At 37.7% G+C, this 19,009-nt stretch overlaps 1 protein-coding gene across 4 annotated transcripts in view; it reads left to right on the plus strand.

Moving 5' to 3' along the window:
- Positions 1-259: 259 nt before the first annotated feature.
- Positions 260-19,009, plus strand: part of Ccdc150 (coiled-coil domain containing 150) — a 127,588-nt gene continuing 108,838 nt past the window's right edge. For 2 of the 4 annotated variants that reach the window (XM_046447626.2, XM_058580343.1), the window contains exons 1-5: positions 260-413; positions 6,820-6,983; positions 11,038-11,258; positions 11,376-11,554; positions 13,506-13,574. In XM_046447626.2, the coding sequence (XP_046303582.1) occupies positions 402-413; positions 6,820-6,983; positions 11,038-11,258; positions 11,376-11,554; positions 13,506-13,574 (645 nt within the window). In that variant the 5' untranslated portion in view covers positions 260-401. Of the gene's footprint in view, positions 414-5,521; positions 5,566-6,819; positions 6,984-11,037; positions 11,259-11,375; positions 11,555-13,505; positions 13,575-19,009 lie in introns of those variants that run through there. The other 2 variants (XM_058580342.1, XM_058580341.1) reach the window with 2 other exon arrangements.

The raw sequence follows: 19,009 nt of genomic DNA on the forward strand, positions 1-19,009 counted from the left end.
CCTCCTACAACTAAAAGCATTTTCTAATCTCGGACTCGGGTGTGCTGCAGGGCGAGGGTTTGCCGAAATTAGTGTAACACAGCCAATTACCCCGGCAAAGTCCGCTGGGAGAGAGCGGAAACTACATATCCCGGCGAGCCCCGCTCGCGAACACAATGGAGCCTGTCGTCATCCGGGCTACGAGTCTGCACGTTTCCCCACGCGTCGCGGGATTCCGGCCTGCGTTCCGCCCCGGGAGGAGGGCCCTGCTGGGCCTTGAGAACTGCACTTCCCAGCATGCCCTGCTACACCTGCGCTTGAGTACCGGAGCTACCCCGCCAGCGAGCGGGTTGGTTTGAAGTGCAGTGTTAGTTCCATGGAAACCGGCCTGCTTGCAGCAGGACACCGCCATCAGCGGGCAGATGGACTCCGGGGTGAGGCTGCCGGGCCCCGGAGGGAGAAACCGACGGCTCGGACAAGGCCACCATCACCTTTCCCTGACGCCCTTTTCCCCACAGGCGGAGTCCCGCCCCGCTCCCCGGATTTCAGGCATTTCTGCATTCGATGCCTGTGAACGTCCTTTAAGAGCTAAATTTGCATTGCCCTGACTCCAGCGGAGGGAAGAGGCTAGCCACCAAAGCCCCTAGCTAAACCCAGTTCCATCTTTTTTTATGAGTTGGGTTGGAGGTTATAGGTTCCTGGGAAGGCCATTTCGATGTTAATGTTTGTTGTTGTTGTTTTCCCCCACTGGTTATTCTCCCCGGCCTACTTACTAGACTATAGGTAGGTGTCAGGCCTGGGGCGCTGGTGCATGCCTGTAATGCCAGCGACTCAGAAGGTGGGAGGATTCCAAGTTTGAGGGCAACCTCCACAACTTAACGAAAACTTGTCTCAAAAAATATTTAAGGGCTGAGGGTGTATCTCAGTGGCAGAGTGCTTCCCTGGCATGCTGGAGGCCCTGGGTTCAATTCCTAGTCATGCAAAAAGAATATCCTGCTAGGATATAGTAGACATTCGTTATGTTTGTATTGAATTGCCCTCCTGTTTGCCACCCATAATATTCCAGGACTGTGTTAGACTCTAAAGACAGAAAAATGATAAAGAATCTAACCTGGCTTTGGAGATGTTCACATTAATCTGTTTTGGACATGTACATCATGTACCTGGTTTTATCTCTGAGTGCTCAGGTCCTTTAATACTTTGTTTCTTATCCAGTCTTATGATTTTATGCACCATGCAGAATTAACTTAAAAATTTATGTCTTCAGGCCATACCTCCCCCCTGAACTCCAGATCCAGACATTCAATCATGCACTGGGCATCTTACCTGTTTTTAATTTAAAAAATTCCAAGCCAACTCTCTGTCTTCCCCCAAAATGGCTTTTTTCTTTCTTTCTTTCTTTTTCTTTTTTTTGGTACAGGGGATTGAACCCAGGGGTGTTTTACTACTGAGCCATATCCCAGCAATTTTTGAGACAGGGCCTTGCTAAGTTGCTTAGGATCTACTAAGTAAACCCTCAAACTTGGAATCTTCCTGCCTCAACCTCCCAAGTCACTGAAATCACAGGTGTGCCCCACCAAACTTGATCAAAATTAGTTTTTTTTAATTTTTTTTTTTTAGTTAGATGAGCACAATACCTTTATTTATTTTTATGTGGTGCTGAAGATTGAATCCAGTGCCTCACACACCCTAGGCAAGTGCTCTACCACTGAGCCACAATACCAACCCCCAAATGGATTCTTAATAGGTTTCTGTTGTCTCAATGGTAATACCATCCTTCCTGTTACTCAGGCCAAAAACCTATAGCATCTCCTATTTTTTTGCCCTTGCCATCTACTACGCTTAGTGGGTGGAAGAGCCAGGGGGATTGAGTTAAAAGGTAAATTAGGTCACAACAATCCTTAGCTCTAAATCATCTCAGGGTTCTGAGTTGCTGAGCGAAAGCCAAACCTTTACAAGGGTGTTCAAGGCCCTGTGTGATTTCCTATTATTATCCCTTTGACCTCATCTCTCACTATTCTCTCCTTCATTCATTTGTCTGTGATCAAAACTATCTCCTTACCATTTATGGATTCATCAGATATTCTAATACAGTGTTTTCGTACTTAGTATTTGCTCTTTATGGACTTTCTGTCCTCAAGATATTCATATAGCTCATGCCTGACCTTCTTTACAGGTGTTTGCTCAGATATCTCAGTGAGGGACTTTCTTTGACCACTCTTTAAAATTGAAATCTGGACTGCAGCCTCTATCCCGTTCTCTTTATTTTTCTCTATAGTATTTTATCACCTACAAACAACTATTTTACTTCGAGTCTATCTTGTCCAATTAGAATATAAACTCCACAAGGGCAGAGTTCTGTCTGTTTTGTTCATTTGCTGAATTCCCCAGTACCTATAACAGTGTCTGGTTCATGTTAAACATTCAGGAAATAGTTGATAGAAGTATGAGTGAATGAAGATAATATCATTGAACTATTTTCTAGTGGTTGTGATAAACAATATTGAGTACTTATTGTTATTTTGGAACCAACAGCACATGGTTATAGCAGTTGCTAGGTGTAGGTTTTGTATGCACAGAAACAAGTGTTTTCTTTTCAAAGTCATCTGGCTTTTACTAATGTATTTCTTTTTTTTTGGGGGGGGAGTCAGAATGAGTTGTTTATTTTTTTTTAAATTTTTATTGTTGGTTGTTCAAAACATTACATAGTTCTTGATATATCATATTTCACACTTTGATTCAAGTGGGTTATGAACTCCCATTTTTACCCCATATACAGATTGCAGAATCACATCAGTTACACGTCCATTGATTTACATATTGCCATACTAGTGTCTGTTGTATTCTGCTGCCTTTCCTATCCTCTACTATCCCCCCTCCCCTCCCCTCCCCTCCCCTCTTCTCTCTCTACCCCCTCTACTGTCATTCATTTCTCCCCCTTGTATTATTTTTCCCTTTCCCCTCACTTCCTCTTGTGTGTACTTTTGTATAACCCCAAGGGTCTCCTTCCATTTCCATGCAATTTCCCTTCTCTCTCCCTTTCCCTCCCACCTCTCATCCCTGTTTAATGTTAATCTTCTTCTCCTGCTCTTCGTCCCTACTCTGTTCTTAGTTACTCTCCTTATATCAAAGAAGACATTTGGCATTTGTTTTTTAGGGATTGGCTAGCTTCACTTAGCATAATCTGCTCTAATGCCATCCATTTCCCTGCAAATTCCATGATTTTGTCATTTTTTTAATGCAGAGTAATACTCCATTGTGTATAAATGCCACATTTTTTTATCCATTCGTCTATTGAAGGGCATCTAGGTTGGTTCCACAGTCTTGCTATTGTGAATTGTGCTGCTATGAACATCGATGTAGCAGTGTCCCTGTAGCATGCTCTTTTTAGGTCTTTAGGGAATAGACCGAGAAGGGGAATAGCTGGGTCAAATGGTAGTTCCATTCCCAGCTTTCCAAGAAATCTCCATACTGCTTTCCAAATTGGCTGCACCAATTTGTAGTCCCACCAGCAATGTACAAGTGTACCCTTTTCCCCACATCCTCGCCAGCACTTGTTGTTGTTTGACTTCATAATGGCTGCCAATCTTATTGGAGTGAGATGGTATCTTAGGGTGGTTTTGATTTGCATTTCTCTGACTGCTAGAGATGGTGAGCATTTTTTCATGTACTTGTTGATTGATTGTATGTCCTCCTCTGAGAAGTGTCTGTTCAGGTCCTTGGCCCATTTGTTGATTGGGTTATTTGTTATCTTATTGTCTAATTTTTTGAGTTCTTTGTATACTCTGGATATTAGGGCTCTATCTGAAGTGTGAGGAGTAAAGATTTGTTCCCAGGATGTAGGCTCCCTATTTACCTCTCTTATTGTTTCTTTTGCTGAGAAAAAACTTTTTAGTTTGAGTAGGTCCCATTTGTTGATTCTAGTTATTAACTCTTGTGCTATGGGTGTCCTATTGAGGAATTTGGAGCCCAACCCCACAGTATGTAGATCGTAGCCAACTTTTTTTCTTCTATCAGACGGCATGTCTCTGATTTGATATCAAGCTCCTTGATCCATTTTGAGTTAACTTTTGTGCATGGCAAGAGAAAGGGATTCAGTTTCATTTTGTTGCATATGGATTTCCAGTTTTCCCAGCACCATTTGTTGAAGATGCTATCCTTCCTCCATTGCATGCTTTTAGCCCCTTTATCAAATGTAAGATAGTTGTAGTTTTGTGGATGGGTTTCTGTGTCCTCTATTCTGTACCACATTTGTCTTTCTCATGGCATGCTTTCCATGAAGTTAACTGCCTAGAAGCTCTTTGGAAATACTCTCCCTAAACATTGAAACAGAACTAGATTCATTTGATAATATTTATTCATGTGAATGAATTTTTTTAAATAAAAATTTGTATCTTTGTATTTTTATTGTTACTGCCAAGCATCAGGACTTAGGTTTAAGGCCACATTCAATATTTACTCCTTTTCAAAATTGGCAAAGCACAAATTTGTTAATTCTATTTTTTTGTTGCTGGAATATTAATAATTAAAATATTTATTGTAAGACTGTACTTCTTAGAGTCAGTTATAAGGATCTATTAAGTGGCCAATGGATTGTGTTTGTGTGGGGGGTGGCATTTTTGCCATGGTGCTCCTCCTTTAGACTTACCAGATAAGTAACTGCAGTGAAAATGCAAATCTCTGTGATTTTTAAATCTGACTCAACAGATCAGTGTATTGGATACCAAGTCCTTATTTTGCACTTCTTTTGACAGCTTCCCAGATACTCAGGGACTCTCCCTAATGACTTTTAAGGCTGTCCTTCTTTAGCTATCAGCAATCACTGTTCCCTGTCTTTCTTCCAAGGGCTCTCCTGAGCTTGCTTGACATTGTTTTTTGTTTGTTCTTGGTGGGGTGAGGCAAGTGGGATGAGAGAGAAAGGGTTTTCAACTAACTGTGAGCCCTGTTTTAATAAATCTCCCAAAAGCTAGATTGACTTGTTTACTTGAGTCAGCAGTTTCCTTACTACCTGAAGAAGATCCTCAATGACTAAGAGACTATTTCAAGGACAACCCCGTGTTATTTCATTTAAAAGCTTTGTCTCCTGCCTACCGCCAGTCAGTTTCCAGTCATCTTGATCTTGCCTTTCTTAGGCTGAATTCCGCCCCCCCCCCCCCCCCCCCGCCTTTTTTTATACTGGGAACTAAACCCAGTGGTACTTCACAACTGAGCTTTATCCCCAACCCTTTATTTTTTATTTTGAGACTGGATCTTGCTGAGTTGTTGAGGGTCTTGCTGAGTTACTGAGGCTGGCCTTGAACTTGTGATCCTCCTGCCTTAGCCTCCCCAGTTGCTGAAATTACAGGCCTGTAATTAAACCACCTTCCCCACAGAGGCTGGGGGTCAAGTTGGTTCTTCCTTTTTGTTCTAGAGTAGTTTTCTTCTCTGAAAGCCTGAGAAGCTCTAGTCTGGAACAGGGTTAGATGGGTGCCAAATTCCTACCCCAGCACGTAAACACTCTTTTTTAAGCAAATGAAACAACTGAATTTGAATTGTTTTCTGTTTTATTTTTAAGGCTGAATGTGTGTACACTCATTATAAATAAATGTAAGTATTTTATGCAGATCATAAGTACCTTTCTTAGGGAAATATCAACAAAACTAGACATTTCAACTATTACATTAAAAAATTTGAGGTGAAAATCTGCATCCTATATGGAGAAAATTTCTATTCCATTTCCTATATCTTTTTCTAAAGGTAGACTTCTGCTATATTTTTATTAGTATTATATGTTTGGCTTCTGAATATGGGCAGTTCTTTATATAAGAACCAGCTACCTGGGCCTAATAAGTTTCACAGAAATTGTCCTTTTTCACCCCACACTGTTTGTTCTTGACCTCTTCCTTTTATTTGTTTTCCCACCAACTGTTGCCTGAGACTACCATGTTTTAGAAGTGACTAAAACAAAAAATAATTTTATTTATCCTCACATGAGCAGAGTTTGGAGATTACTGATTTTGCCAAAAATATCAGGTTAAGCTGAGCCGCCCTGGCTTTTTCCTTGTTTTTCAGTTACTGGTGATCCCTGGCTCTTTGTTTATGTTTAAGTGTGAGGCACTGCATGAAGATCTGAAGGAGAGCTCTGGGCATCATAGGAGGAAAAGGAAGGGTCAGGTGCCATTGTTTCTGGCCTTTTTTTTTTTTTTTTTAACCAGAAAAACTAAAGAATCCCCAAAGCCCTTTTACAAACTTCTGTCTAAAGCCAGGCAGGATGTATCACATGAATGTGCCACCTTTAGGGGGTATGCTGAGCAGGTAAACTTTTCAACTGCCTTTGGAAAGAGGACAGAGGAGCCAACTGTGTCTCATAAGCCCCCTTAACCTGTTTTCCCTACTTTTTCTCCCCACCGTAAGTCTGGTTTATTTATAGGTCAGCAGTATTGGAACAGTAGGAGACAGAAAATAAAATGGAGAGAAACTCATTTGGTGTCTTTTCCTTGTTATCCCCCTGCCCCCACCTTTTCACCCTACCCAAACAATCAATGGCTTCAACTCCAGCACTGTTTTTGGCAGCAGAACCAGCCCTAGGGGTTTAAAAGCTTTTCTTTCTGCTATCTAGGTTATACTCCACTTATGTAGGATCATGACCCTGGTATATGGAACAGGCTCTATTTGGGATGTTGGAAAAGAGATGATGAACAACAGCTGGTTCTTAAAGCTTCTACCCACATTTAATCAAAGCAGAATACATGGCTACACCTGAGTTCAACAGGACAGTGATTAATATTCTGATAGGAGGGATGTATACAATTTTGAAAAATAATAGAATCTGCCACACTAACATTGTGACTTTAATCGTAGGAGCGTATGGAAACTACAATACGTAGGCCAATCCTCTCTCCAACCCACATCAACTCTACAGCTTCTGAAACATTCACAGTGCTTCAGCAAAGGATGAGAATAGTAGAAGAACAGACCAGTTCTCTGAGGGATGACTTAATTATGTTGAACTATGGTGAAAAAAGGTAATGAAAAAAAGTGAACTAGATCTGTTTTATGATGAATTTTGCTTCACTGCTTAGTAATAGGGAGTCACTGTGGTATAGTCAATGAAATAGATATTTATAAAAGAATTGAGAGATGACTATTTGAATATTAGAAAATATATGCAAGATAGAGTTGTTATTCTGTGATAGAGCCGTCACCATTCCTCTGTACTGTTATTTAAAATGTGTTAAGTATGAAAACTGATAATCCTTTCTCCTTCAATGTATGATTAAAAATAAAATGTAATTTTTCATGTAATTAAAAACATTTTTAGTTTTTATTTTAAAATCAGTTAAGAAAAAAATATAAAATGTTACTTTATGCCATTAATTTAGTCTTCATTTTTTTCAGGGGTTTTAAATATTTCATAATTTAGAATTAGGTACTCACAAAAGAACTGAATTGTTTTTCTCCTAGTACTGAAGAAGTTGTTGACTTTAAAGTTGAATTATCAACAGTCTAAGCAATCTGTGTCCTTACACAGACAGTATTGAATGTGTTGGTATGATTTCTTTAAAAAAAAAAAAACACCTGAGTGTCTCTCATTAAGATAAAATTAATATAGTTGGTATTACAATACCTATTGAATAAATAACTTCAGCATTAAAAGATAACAGCATTTGGTACAATGTCAAGTATGTTAGAAAATAGGAATGTTATTATGACTTTGTTTAAAATTTTTCTAAAAATGCGACTATGTTTATATTAACATATATATATATATGTCAATATAGAATATAAACTTTAATTCTTAGTTTACCATTATAGAATTATCTAATAAGTATCACTTGTTTTGATGTAACAAAAAAAGTTTATAAAAAGTCCAGATTAAAATAAACCAGCACTAAAAAGTGATCTTTATTCATCCCACATTATGTTCATCCTCATTAACCAATAGTTTTCTCTGTATTTGAGTTTGGAGAAGCTAATAAGAAAGAGCCTGTGGACCCATTTGGTTATAGGAGCCAGGTGTTATCCAAACACACTTCCTGCAGGGATCTTTTATTTGGTAGATTTAAAGCAAGCAGGCACTAGTTCCAGGAGGTCATCTTGTGACTGAGAAGTTTGTGGGCAGATACGTGAATGGTCTGTTTAAAGGAAGCATAAAGAAAGCAGGGAGCTCAGTCCATTAGGCAGAAGAGATACCTCTGCATTTTTATCTCTGGCCACCAGCTGGAGCCATTCAGGTGTGTTAGAATATTGGAAACTGTCAAGTGTGACTGGGCACTGCTTCTGGTATGAGAAAGTTAAGCTTAAAAGTAATGTTGAGGCAATATAAAATATAAGCATTCACAAAAATGGGGTATACTGTGATGTTATGATACATACATCCATTGTGGGATGATTAAATCAAGCTAATTAACATCTATCACCTCATCTACTTATTTCTTTGTGGTAAGAAAATTTAAAATATTATACATTTTGTTGGTTTATTTTTTTAAATATTTATTTTTTAGTTGTAGTTGGACACAATATCTTTATTTATTTATTTTTATGTGGTGCTGAGGATCGAACCCAGGGCCTCACACATGCTGGGCAAGCGCTCACCACTGAGCCACAACCCCAGCCCTCTTTTATCCGTTTTGATAAAGAAAAGACATAATTATTAACTATAGTCACCAATGCTGTACAATTGATTATTAGAACTTGTTCCTCTAATCCCTCAACAACAAAAAAAATAAAAGGAAAAAGAAAAACAATTACACCTAGGGGCTAGAAATTTAGTTCAGTGATAGAGCACTTGCCTAGCATGCATGAACTTTGGATTCAGTCCCAAGCATTGCAAAAACAACTTATTCCTCCCATCTGATTAAAACTTTATACCCTGTGATTAACATCTCCTTATTCCTTGTCTGTATCCCCAACCCCAGCCACTAATAATCACTATTCAACACTGCTATGAGTTGGCTTTTTAAAATTTAAGATGTGAGATTATATGGTCTTCTGTACCTAGCTTAACTTCACTTAGCATAATGTCCTCAGGATTCATTTATTCCGTCACAAATGATAGAATTTCATCCTTTTTTAATGACTGAATAATATTCTGTACTGTGTATGTTTCATATTTTCTTTATCCCTTCATCTGTTGATGGGTTCTCAGGTTGTTTCCATATCTTGGCTATTGTGAATAATGCTGCATCGAACCTGGGAGTTCAGATAGCTTTTCAACATACTGATTCCAATTCCTTTGGATAAATACCCAAAGTGGAATTGCTGAATCATATGTTAATGCTATTTTTAGTTTTTTTGAGGAACTGTTTTAGAAAATTGATGTACAAATATATAGATTTCACTAACAATTTTGACAGTTTTCTCCACATCTTCATCAATATAGTTTTCTTTCATCTTTTTGATAATAGCCATTCTAACAAGTGTGAGATGATATCTCACTGGTTTTAATTTGCATTTACCTGATGACAAGTAAGGATGAGTACTTTTTCATATCCCTATTGGCCATTTGAATGTCATCTTTGGAGAAATGTCTATTCATTTTCTTTGTCCATTTTTTAACCAAATTATTTATTTTCTTTCTGGTGAGTTGTTTGAGTTTTTCATGTATTTTGAATATTAGGCCCTTACCAGATTATGATTTGCAAATGTTTTTTCCAGTGTGGGCTGTTTCTTCATGTTTTTGCTTCCTTTGCTGTGCAGAAGCTTTTTAGTTTGATGCAAACCCATCTGTCTGTCTGCTTTGGCTTCCTGTGCTGTGGGAATCACATCCAAGAAACCATTGCCAAGACCAAAACCAGAGATTTCCCCTGTATTTTCTTCTAGTAGTTTTAGTTTCAGGTCTATATTGAAGTCTTTAATAAATTTTTTTGCACATGGTGTGAATCAAGGGTCCAATTTCATTTTTCTGTGTGTGGAAAGCTAGTTTCCCTAGTCCATTTTTTTTTCAAAAAGATTATTGTTTTGCCATTGTGTATTCTGGGTACCTTTGTCAAAAATCCACGTACCAAAAATGTGTGGGTTTATTTCTGGGCCATCCTATTTGATGTGTCTTTTTATGCTAGTACCCTGCAACTTTGTTATGTAGTTTGAAATCAGATAGTGTGATGTCTTCGGCTTTGTTCTCAAGATTGCTTTAGTTATATATATATAGATCTTTTGTTGTTCCATATGAATTCAAGGGTTTTTTTTTTTCTATTTCTGTGAAAAATGTCATTGGGATTTTAATAGGGATTTCATTGACTAAGTAGATTGCTTTGGATAGTGTAGATATTTTAACAATATTAATTCTTCTAATCATGAATCCAGGATATCTTTCCATTTATTTGTGTTATCTTCAGTCTTTAATCAGAGTACAGAGTGGCAGAGTATTCTAGCACATTCCTTTCACAGAGAAACTGGGAGCTTTTAAGTTTTAGTCCCTTTCTTTGCTTTGATCCTGAGGGATTAAGCTGTGGAATTTTGTGCATGCCCATAAAAACTTATACTTCATTCTGTGATCCAGGGATATATATATATATATATATATATATATATATATATACATACCTGGAAGGTGTATAATCCCTGGAAGTGTGCACACACCCATATAATGTCTCCACTTTTTTCTGTGGTCTGGAGAGATATATATACTTAATCCCAGCTGCTCTTAGAGCTGGGTGAATTAAGAGCCACACCATGGGGAGCCTTAGAGTTAAAGTGCTATAAGTGTAGTCTAAATCCTGTCCCATCAGGGAGAAGCTAGGGTTGGGGAATCCTTCCTAACTATAGCATGCAGTTCACCAGGTGGCATTTGTGCCCAACTGTGCTTCAGTTTTTCCTATTCATTTGATGTGGATATTTTTTCAGACTTATTTATAAGAATCTCTCAACTCATTTCTGACTTTCTGTTACAGGGAATTAATGTGTGTATAGATGTTTATTTAGTGCCTTCATAGGTGGAGGGAGAGTTAAGAGCTTCCTATTCTGCTGTGTTGCTGATGTCACTCTCTACTTATTAGGAAGATTACATTGACTCAATGGTTGGGATTAACATACTACAAATAACGTTGCATAATATTGTTGTATTGGATCTTTGTCCAGAGGCCATTTGGAACCTCCAAAGGGTTTAGAAGAGCTTTCCAGCCAGAAACTCTTTGGTCCTATCAAGAATGAAGTAATTTGTTCAGGAAAAACAGATTTTTTATGGAAGAACTGTGAGTTTCTGGTAAATCGAATGTGCCATCTGGAAAGCCTCATTCAGTCCTTGAAGATGAATATCTTTCGCATGCAAACTGAAAAGGATTTGAATCCACAGAAAACAGGTATATGGAAGAGAATCATCAGAAATTTGATCCTGTTGGGTACTTGATGTGTTTATGATTCTTTTCCTTGGCTGACCTTCTTTCTACTGTTGATGCCCCTCTTGTGCTGCCTGGTAGCTTTTCTCAAGGATCGATTGAACACAATTCAGGAGGAACATTCTAAGGACCTGAAGCTGTTGCATCTTGAAGTGATGAACTTGCGCCAACAACTGAAAGATGTAAGAGAGGAAGAGGACAAGGCACAAGATGAAGTGCAGAGTTTGACTGCCCCTGTGGAAGTTGCCTCAGAGACAAAGGTTTGAGGCCAGAGTTCTGAAGTATAAACTTACTCTTGTATATTAGCTGGAGGAAATAGCAGACCCATAAAACTGATTTTAAAAGTAGTAGCTGTTTCTAGTCATGGCGGTGCATTCCTGTAATCTCAGCAACTCTGGAGGCAGAGGCAGGAGGATCACAAGTTTGAAGTCAGCCTCAGAAACAGTGAGAAACTGTCTCACAATGAAAAATAAAAATGGCTGGAGATGTAGCCCAATGATAAAGTGCCCCTGGCTTCAATCCCCAATTCCAAACAAATAGTTTGTGTTGATGTGAGGATTCTTAGCATTTGACATTTACGTGCATTGATAACTAAAATCACTGTGTGCTGTCAGTGGTTTTTTTGTTTGTTTGTTTGTTTGTTTTTTAAAAAAACATGGTATCATTGTTTTAAATAGCTTTATTTTGTTTATTTATTTTTATGTGGTGCTGGGGATTGAACCCAGTGCGTCACATGTACTAGGCAAGCACTCAACCACTGAGCCAAAATAAGCGCTCCACCCTAGCCTGATTTTTTTTTTTTTTAAATAGAGTCCTTACCCTGTACAATAGACAGCATCCAGAGGTATGAGGTAGTGTGTGCTCTTCAAGAGCTTGTATGCTAGTTGGGAGAACAAGGCATATAATGATAAATAGTGAAAAATAAATGTAGGAAATGCTAGAAGACAGTCTAAGACAATAAATGAATATTGCAGAGTAAGGCCTTTGTATTCAGTGTATTTGAGAAGTGAGAAATCCCTTATCTAACGAGATTAGGTAGGCTTCAGGAAAGAGCTAGGACTGAAGCTGAACCTTGCGAAGGCAAAGTGGAGGGATAAGAACATTTCCAAGAACACACACAGAGATAGCAAAGAGTAGGGTCTGCTGGGAAAAGAAACTCAGAGTATTGTTTTCTTTCCAGGGACCAAGCAGTATAATAGATATTCAAGATACTATTTTGCAAGGCCTTATGAAGTAGGATATTACTATTCCTATTTTTAACAATAAGACTATTGGGACGCAGGGAGAAGTCACTTGTCCAAGATTACCACATGCTCATCTTCTTCCTGAAGCCCATGTTTCAACCTACATCTTTCTTCCACGTGCAGTTAGGGTGAAATATATAAACTAGCCTGACAGGGATGAGAATTTGTGGGAAATAAGTTGGGCATTAGCTAGGGAACACATTGTAGAGAATATCAAGAATAATGTCATCAACATATAGAATAATCAATAGTTGGGCTGAGCCTGTGGGAAGGGTTTAAGAAATCACAAAGAAAAATAGGAAAAGCTAATTTGGGGGTATTATACATTATTGATTATGGAGAAAGGAGATCAGAGGCAGGAAAACCAATTAGGAATCTATTGCATTATTTGGCTTGAGAAAAATTAAGTCTGACTGGGGGTTGTGACATTTTGAAAGGAAAGAGGTAAGAGATACATTGTGAAGAAAGATATTGTAAAATATGGTATTAGGTAGAGATATAAGGTAGGAAAGAAGACAAAAATGAGTCTGAGATTTTACATCTAGGATTGTGGTGCCACTATCATTAATAATAAAGAAGAGAATAAGTAATGGAAGCTATGGTTTTCATCCTCAACTCCTAAGCATGAACAATATTTAAAGCTAGACGAAATCATTCTTAGAAAATTTCCCCTATAAGGAAAATATCTATTATTTACCAGCTTGTCCTCTGTTGAATTTTACATGAAAGGTGGGTGTGATTAATCACTATTTATGATCTAAAAGGTGAAATGATAGACACTGTGAATCAAAGTAATAAAATCTTATGTAATAATTACTTCAGACTTATAAGGAATATTTATAAGCATATTAAAGATAGTTTTTATTTTTAATATGTTGGGAACATGCCTTGATTTGAACTGATAATCCATAGAGAAAATCATTCCTGTCATTTTAGATTATTTAAAACCTCTTTTCCTATTTTTTAGGATACTGCAGCTATTATTGAAGAGGAACTGAAGACCACAAAACGTAAAATGAACCTTAAAATTCAGGAGGTAAGACAAAAAGATGCCGAAGGGTGGCAGAGGCATTGGAATTGCAAAGGGGAAATCAAGAAAGTTTAGAGAATGAAAAGAATCCTTTGAAGAAGAAAATATGTGACTATGTAATAGGAATACTAAAAATACACCCCATGTAATTTAGGTGAAAGTGTCTGCCTTTACTTGGCAATACAGACTTCCTTTTGTCTCAATACTGCCATAAAACTGGACATGATAAATAAATGCCCTCTGACCTAAGAAGGAAATAGTTACCACATATGGTTGCTCATTTTCATGTTATTGCCCATATACTACAACAATTAAGTGGACACTTTCATAGAAAGGCCTTTTAATCCAAAATTGTGTTTAACATAAAAAGTTTTTTAATAAGACAGGTCATTTAATTTTATCTAGAAACCTGAATTTCAGCTTAAGTTCTGGGAATTACCACATGAGTGACTGCTAAAAACTGTAGGGCTAAAAATTTGCAGCTAAAAACAGGAGAGTGAAGAATTACTAATCAGTATATCATATAGTGGCCTTACAATCCCAGTAATCCCTGACAGAATAGTAATAGGTATTAGTCCAAATTAAAAAGGTCAAATTATATTTAAAAGATTCTTTTATTTAAACCAGAGAAGTAAACACACTTTTTAGGAAATTTCTCATGCAAAACTTTTTTAAAAATTATAGATGATAGTTCTTCAGTTGGTAAATATTGCTATCGTTAAAACTGTCTTCCATAGAGAACTTTATTTACCAGTAATTAGTAATAAAAGCATGATTGTTCATAGTTAAAAATATTTTTTATTTTTTTAGATATTTTAATAGTTTAGAGCAGTTTTTAGTTTATAGAAAAATTGTGCAGAGCCAGCTGAGGCAGGTGGAATAGCAACAAGGCCAGCATGGGCAACTTAGTGAGACCATATCTCAGCTCCTGGTAGAGAGCACCCCTGGGTTCAATCCCCATTACTGCAAAAAAAGAAAGAAAGAAAGAAAATTGTGCAGAAAACAGAGTTCCCATTTACTCCTCTCCACTCCCAATTTCTTATATTAATATTATCTATTTATTTTTATTCTAATTAGTTATACATGACAGAAGAATGGTCTTCGATTCATTGTACACAAATGGAGCACAATTTTTCACTTCTCTGGTTGTATTAATATTATTGCATTAGAATGGTATGTTTTTGACATTTGATAAACCAGTATTGATTCACTATTTAAAGTCCATAGTTTATATTAGACTTCACTTATGGTTCTATACAGTTCTCTTTTTTAATGTTTTTATTAGTGCACTATAGTTATTTATAATATTGAGATTCATTTTGACATAATCATACATGTGTGGACTAATTTGCTCCAATTAATTTCCCAGTACTTCTCCTTTCCCTAACTTTTTCCCTTCCCCATTTCCCCTGGCCTCCTTTTTCTACTCTACTGGTTTTCCTTCCATTTACTTATAGTTTTTTTTTAAGTAGTTCTTTATAAATATACATGAAGTGAAATTCACTTTGGTATATTCATATATGTACACAGCATTATTTATTCAATTTCATTCCACCATTTCTCCCTTCCCCATCCCTCATCCCTTTCCCTCAATCCCTTTCCTCTGCTCCACTGATCTCCCTTCTGTTTTCATGGGATTCCCCATCTCCCCCCACCCCTATTTTGCTCTGTTTTTGCATATGAGAGAAAATATTCAATCCTTTATTTCTGAGTCTGGCTTATTTCATTCATCATGGTTGTTTCCACTTCTGTCCATTTACCGGCAAATACTATAATTTTATTCTTTATGGCTGAATAAAACTCCATTTTGTATATATACTACATTTTCTTTATCCATTCATATGTTGACAGGTCTAGGCTGGTTTCATAAATTGGCTATTGTGAGTTGTGCTGCTATTACTATAATATGCTGTAGTGGCTGTATTACTACAGCATGATTTTAGTTCTTTTGGATAAATACCAAAAAGTGGTATAGATGGGTCATATGTTAGTTCTATTCCTATTCTTTTGAAGAATCTCCATACTGCTTTCCAGAGTGGGTACACAATAAAGAGTCCCACCAACAATGTATGAATGTGCTACATAATGCCATCTATCTACCTTACAGGGTCAGAAACAATAGTTTCACTGCTCTAAAGAGGCACTGTGGTCTGCATACTCAAAGCTTCTGCCTGTCCCTCTAGTCCCTGGCAAACATTGTTTTTAGAGAGTATTTATAGTTTTGTTATAGTTGGAGTAATACAGTATGTACCCTTTTTGGACTGCCTTTCTTCCACTTAGCATATGCATTCAAAGTTCCTTCATGTCTTTTCATTGCTTGATAGTTCATATCTTTTTATTCCTGAAAAATACTGCATTGTATGTACCACAGTTTGTTCATGTACTTGTCTATTAAAAGATGTCTTAGTTGATAGCAATCATTGGAAATTATGAATAAAGCTACTATAAATATGTGTGTGTACGTTTTTGTGTGGGCATATGATTTCAACTCATATGAGTAAATAACCTAGGAGTATAATTGCTGGATTGTATAGTAAGCCTATGTTTAGCTTTCTAAGAAACTGCCATCCCCCCACACAAAATAATTGATACCCACCAGCCAGGACTGTTTGCCATTTAATAGGTGTGTATTGGTATTGTGTCTTAATTTGCAATTCCCTAATGATATTTAACACTGAGGACCTTTTCATAGGCTTATTTGCCTGTATATCCTCTTTGGTATCTGATCTTTTTTTCATTTTGTAACTAAGTTTTTTTAATATGGAGTTTTTAGAGTTCTTTATATATTTTGAATATTCTTTGGTTTGGATATAATTTGAGTGTATTTTTGAAGGTGCATGTGTTGGAACTTGATCTCCAGTATCATGATATAAGGAGATAGTCAGGACTTTAAGAGGTGGGATCTATGGAAGGTGTTTAGGTCACTGGGGACACCACGCTTGGAAGAGATTAATGCAGATCTCACAGTTCCTCAGAGAGTCAGATTGTTATACAAAAGAGTGAGCCTGACCCCAGATCTCTCTGGCTTTCTCTCTTGCTGTGTGATCTTTCTAAAAGCATTTCTTCTATTGTGATGCCATCTGCCCCACACAGATGTTGAACATATGGGGCCATCCAATCTTGGACTTTCAGTCTCCAAAACTATGAACTAGATAAATCTCATTCCTTTATACATTATTTAACCTCAGGGGTTTTGTTATAGCAACAGATAATAGGTACAGGTTCTTCATGAAATATTTGTTATGCAAGTATTATCTGCCAATCTGCAACTTGTCTTTTTAAAAATTTTTAAAATTCTTTTTAATTATATGACAGTAGAATATATTTTGACATACATACATGGAGTATAGCTTCCAATTTTTTGTGGTTATACATGATGTGGAGTTACACTGGTCATGTATTTATATATGAACATAGGAAAGTTATGTCTGATTCATTCTCTTGTCTTTCCCATTCCCATACCCCTCCCTTCCCCTGACTCTGTCCTGTCCTGTTGCGAGCTATCCATGGGCTCTGTGTGTGAGCTATGTGCATTTGAGTGGTATGAGGGGATTGGCCTGATGTTGCTGCCTGATTGGGCTGTGCGTCGCATGTGTGCCTTTTATCTCCTTTACCTGTGATCCCACACAGCACCTGAGGTGGGTGTGGCTTTCCAAGATGTCAGTCAACCTTCTGACCACAAGACATTGCTAAGCAAGACGCCACCCTTTGAAACCCAATCTCTTGCCTTATTTGGGTGGAATATTCAATGAATAGCTTTTCCCCAATAAATGGCGGGAGGGGTTCAGGTGTGCTCACTCTTTTGCTTGCCTCTCTTGCTCTCCTTGCCCTCTTTCCAGTGTTGGAGCTGATCTTTGAGGTTGCAGAGCCTTCCTGACCACCACAATTGAGAAAAAGATATTTTCGTGTTTGTGTGTTTTTTTCGTTCCCAGCCCAATTCACCCGGAGTGGCCTTACTTCTGCCGCCCGCGCAGGATGTGGGTGACATTGTCTAGTCTGGTGAACCTCCCATTCCTGTGCCCCTACCTATTGTGAGTCAGCATCCACATATCAGAGAGAATATTCAGCCTTTGATTTTTTGGGGATTCGCTTATTTTACTTAGCATGATGGTCTCCAGTTTATCCATTTACCAACAAATGACAGAATTTCATTCTTCTTTATGGCTGAGTAATATTCCATTGTGGATATGTACCACATTTTCTTTATCGGTTCATCTGTTAAAGTGCACCTAGGTTGATTCCATAGCTTAGCTATAGTGAATTGAGCTGTTATAAACACTGATGTGGCTGTGTCACTATAGTATGTTGATTTTACATCTTTTGGGTATATGCTGAGGAGTGGGATAACTGAGTCAAATGGTGGTTCCATTCCAAGTTTCCAGAGGACTCTCCATTCTGCTTTCCCTAGTGGTTGCAACGATTTTCAGTCCCACCACCAATATAGTGTATACCTTTTCCCTCACATTCTTGCCAACATTTATGGTTACTTGTCTTTTTGATAATTGCCATTCTGACTGAAGTAAGATGGAATCTCAGTGTAGTTTTAATTTGCATTTCTCTATTGCTAGAGATGTTGAACATTTTTTCATATATTTGTTGACTTCTTGTATTTTTTTTTAATTTTTTATTGTTGGTTGTTAAAAACATTACATAGTTCTTGATATATCATATTTCACACTTTGATTCAAGTGGGTTATGAACTCCAATTTTTACCCCATATACAGATTGCAGAATCATATTAGCTACACATCCATTGATTTACATATTGCCATACTAGTGTCTGTTATATTCTGCTGCCTTTCCTATCCTCTACTATGCCCCCTCCCCTCCCCTCCCCTCTTCTCTCTCTACCTCCTCTACTGTCATTCATTTCTCCCCCTTGTATTATTTTTCCCTTTCCCCTCACTTCCTCTTGTGTGTACTTTTGTATAACCCTGAGGGTCTCCTTCCATTTCCATGCAATTTCCCTTCTCTCTCCCTTTCCCTCCCACCTCTCATCCCTGTTTAATGTTAATCTTCTTCTCCTGCTCTTCGTCCCTACTCTGTTCTTAGTTACTCTCCTTATATCAAAGAAGACATTTGGCATTTGTTTTTTAGGGATTGGCTAGCTTCACTTAGCATAATCTGCTCTAATGCCATCCATTTCCCTGCAAATTCCGTGATTTTGTCATTTTTTAATGCAGAGTAATACTCCATTGTGTATAAATGCCACATTTTTTTATCCATTCGTCTATTGAAGGGCATCTAGGTTGGTTCCACAGTCTTGCTATTGTGAATTGTGCTGCTATGAACATCGATGTAGCAGTGTCCCTGTAGCATGCTCTTTTTAGGTCTTTAGGGAATAGACCGAGAAGGGGAATAGCTGGGTCAAATGGTGGTTCCATTCCCAGCTTTCTAAGAAATCTCCATACTGCTTTCCAAATTGGCTGCACCAATTTGCA

The sequence above is a fragment of the Marmota monax genome, unplaced genomic scaffold, assembly GCF_021218885.2.
Source record: "Marmota monax isolate L192 unplaced genomic scaffold, Marmota_monax_Labrador192_F-V1.1 WCK01_AAM20220418_F8-fsc00007, whole genome shotgun sequence".
Taxonomy (NCBI): domain Eukaryota; kingdom Metazoa; phylum Chordata; class Mammalia; order Rodentia; family Sciuridae; genus Marmota; species Marmota monax.